This window comes from Notothenia rossii (genome assembly GCF_949606895.1).
Source record: "Notothenia rossii genome assembly, chromosome: 4".
Classification (NCBI taxonomy): Eukaryota; Metazoa; Chordata; class Actinopteri; order Perciformes; family Nototheniidae; genus Notothenia; species Notothenia rossii.
In genome coordinates, this window is record NC_136902.1 from 95,068,164 (window position 1) to 95,070,560 (window position 2,397).

Genomic DNA, 2,397 nt, shown 5'->3' on the forward strand with positions numbered 1-2,397 from the left:
AGAGTCGTAAATTATAAATGAACTCTCAGAGAATATCAGGTTTTTTTCTCTCTTAAATGTCCATTTTACTCTTAGAGAATATCAGACAAAGAAATGTGTAATTCAGGATTAAATCTCGTATTTTCCTGGTAAACTTACAACGTTATTGTCAGATAATATCCCTGATGTTTCCTTTTGAAGGTCCTGATTTATTTAGGTTTTCTATTGCAAATGATCAATGTCAATTGTTATGCAGCCAAACAGAAAGACATACCCAGTGTGTGTGTAATATTAAAAGTCCCTTGTTATGCATTATCTACTTTTAATGTCTTTAATCTGAGATTCAGAAAGTGACAGTAAGAAAAGAAAGTGTTTCCACGTAACGTAAAGGTAAATGAATTCCTGTTTAGTGTCTGGCTTTCCCCTCGGCCTCGTGTCTGATGCTTGTTAGTGAATAATAAAAGTGATTATATGTGAATCTGTTTCAGTCCGGAGCCATCATGACCGTCCTCGCTGCCGTTTGCACCAAAATGCCTGAAGCTCAACTCGCCATCATCTTCCTCCCCATGTTCACCTTCAGCGCCGCCAACGTGAGTTACGCTTCATTTCTCTTTTATCCAAAGAGACTGGAGACAATCAGTGCAGGAACCATAGAGATCCAACAACAAGGGAAGTGCAGACGTGTTCACTTCAAGCGAGACATACCATAATGAGGGCTAATTAAATAGAAGAATTATGACTACTTTCTGAAAGTGTCAAAATTCTGAATTGTTTCAAAAATGTTTCAAAAATTCAGATTCTTTTTTTTTTTTAGACTTTTTTCAAAGATGTAAAAATTCTGACTAAATTCTGACTTTCTTTCAAAAATGTAGACTTTTCAAAAACGCCACCAATGTGAGTTACGTTTCATTTGGCTGAGACTTTTATCCAAAGACATTTATTTAGTTTTATTTATATATTCATTTATTTTTTTATTTGTATTTTAACTAAAATACTGAAATGTGTTTGTTTAAATATGAGTATTTCTTCATGAAATGATGAAATAAAGATAAAATATTCATTCTAAAATATAAAATGTCAAATAAATAAATATAATAAAACTTAGAAAATCATCCTCAAAGTGAAATACCTGAAATCGTGTTTCTCTGAAAGCTCAGATATTACATTTTTAATGATTATCTTTAATTAAAAATAATATTTACGTCCTTTCGTTACCAGGCGCTGAAGGCAATCGTTGCCATGGACACGGCCGGCGTTGTTCTGGGATGGCGGTACTTCGACCACGCGGCGCATTTAGGAGGAGCGTTGTTCGGGATGTGAGTTCAACCCTCCATAATGATATTAATAATAATATATAAATGAAAAATTGACTACATTTCCCATGATGCTCTCTGTCCCCTGCAGCTGGTACATCATGTTTGGTCACGAGTTGATCTGGAAGAATCGCGAGCCGTTCGTTAAGCTTTGGCACGAGCTGAGGACTGGGGGGGGGCGGGGCGGAGGAGGGGGTGAGGGGGGCGCCGTGTGAGAGCCGCCGGTGCTGATGGGAAATAAAAAGCTGTAAAGATGTATACATGTACAGAATCTAGGTATTTATAAAAGCTGGTCACATGATGCATATTTTCTCTTTGTGGCGATGCTAGAACAGCCAATTAGAGCCAAGAAGGGGGGGGGGGGGGGGGGGGGGCGCCTATGAAAAATATCTCAAAATGGGGGGGGGGGGCGCCTATGAAAAATATCTCAAAATGTACTTTATGTTCTGGGGATATTCCATATTATTTTTACATACCTCGTGATTGTATGAGTTAAAAATAATCCCTTTTTGTGGTTAATTTATGACTTGAATGATCCGTTTTATTATATAAATATTACTCAGAAAAGAATAAACAGATCTCTTAATAATAACAGATTCAGACTCGGTTCACCTTTGTTTTTTTTAAAGGTCCCGTGTCACGGCCATTTCTCCCGATCATAATTCCATTGTTGAGGTCTGCTAGAATAGATGTACATTGTTCAATGTTCCAAACTCACATTGGTTTCTCATCCAGCATCTCTGTGTAGTCTGTGCATTCACTCTCTGTCCTACACGGCTTGTTGGAGCTCCTGCCCCCCCCCCCCCTGTGAGCCCAGTGGCCGTCTGTGAGACAGCGAGACACAGCAAAACCCAGCCCGAACACACACACACCCGCAGCCTGGCTGGGAGTTTGTGTGTGTGCCCAGGCTGAGTTCCGTGGTGTCTTGCTGTCGCGCCGACCCAACGCCAGTGAGCAGCGTTTCCGCGAGGGGGGCGTCCAAAAAAATAAACAATTCGACAGAAGATCGAGAGTTTTTATCGCTTGAAATAACGAAAAGGAGTCTAGTGGGATTCTTTTCGCCGCCAGCAAAGCGTGTTCCTGTGACGGAAAGTGTACTGCCGGC

The 2,397-nt window shown here is 40.1% G+C and overlaps 1 protein-coding gene across 1 annotated transcript in view; it reads left to right on the top strand.

Moving 5' to 3' along the window:
- The window catches only part of parlb (presenilin associated, rhomboid-like b), a 15,220-nt gene extending 13,556 nt beyond the window's left edge, over positions 1-1,664 (top strand). The window contains exons 8-10 of the mRNA XM_079678586.1: positions 468-569; positions 1,198-1,295; positions 1,384-1,664. Of these exons, the coding sequence (XP_079534712.1) occupies positions 468-569; positions 1,198-1,295; positions 1,384-1,507 (324 nt within the window). The 3' untranslated portion in view covers positions 1,508-1,664. The remainder of the gene's footprint in view (positions 1-467; positions 570-1,197; positions 1,296-1,383) is intronic.
- The last annotated feature ends 733 nt before the right edge of the window (positions 1,665-2,397 follow it).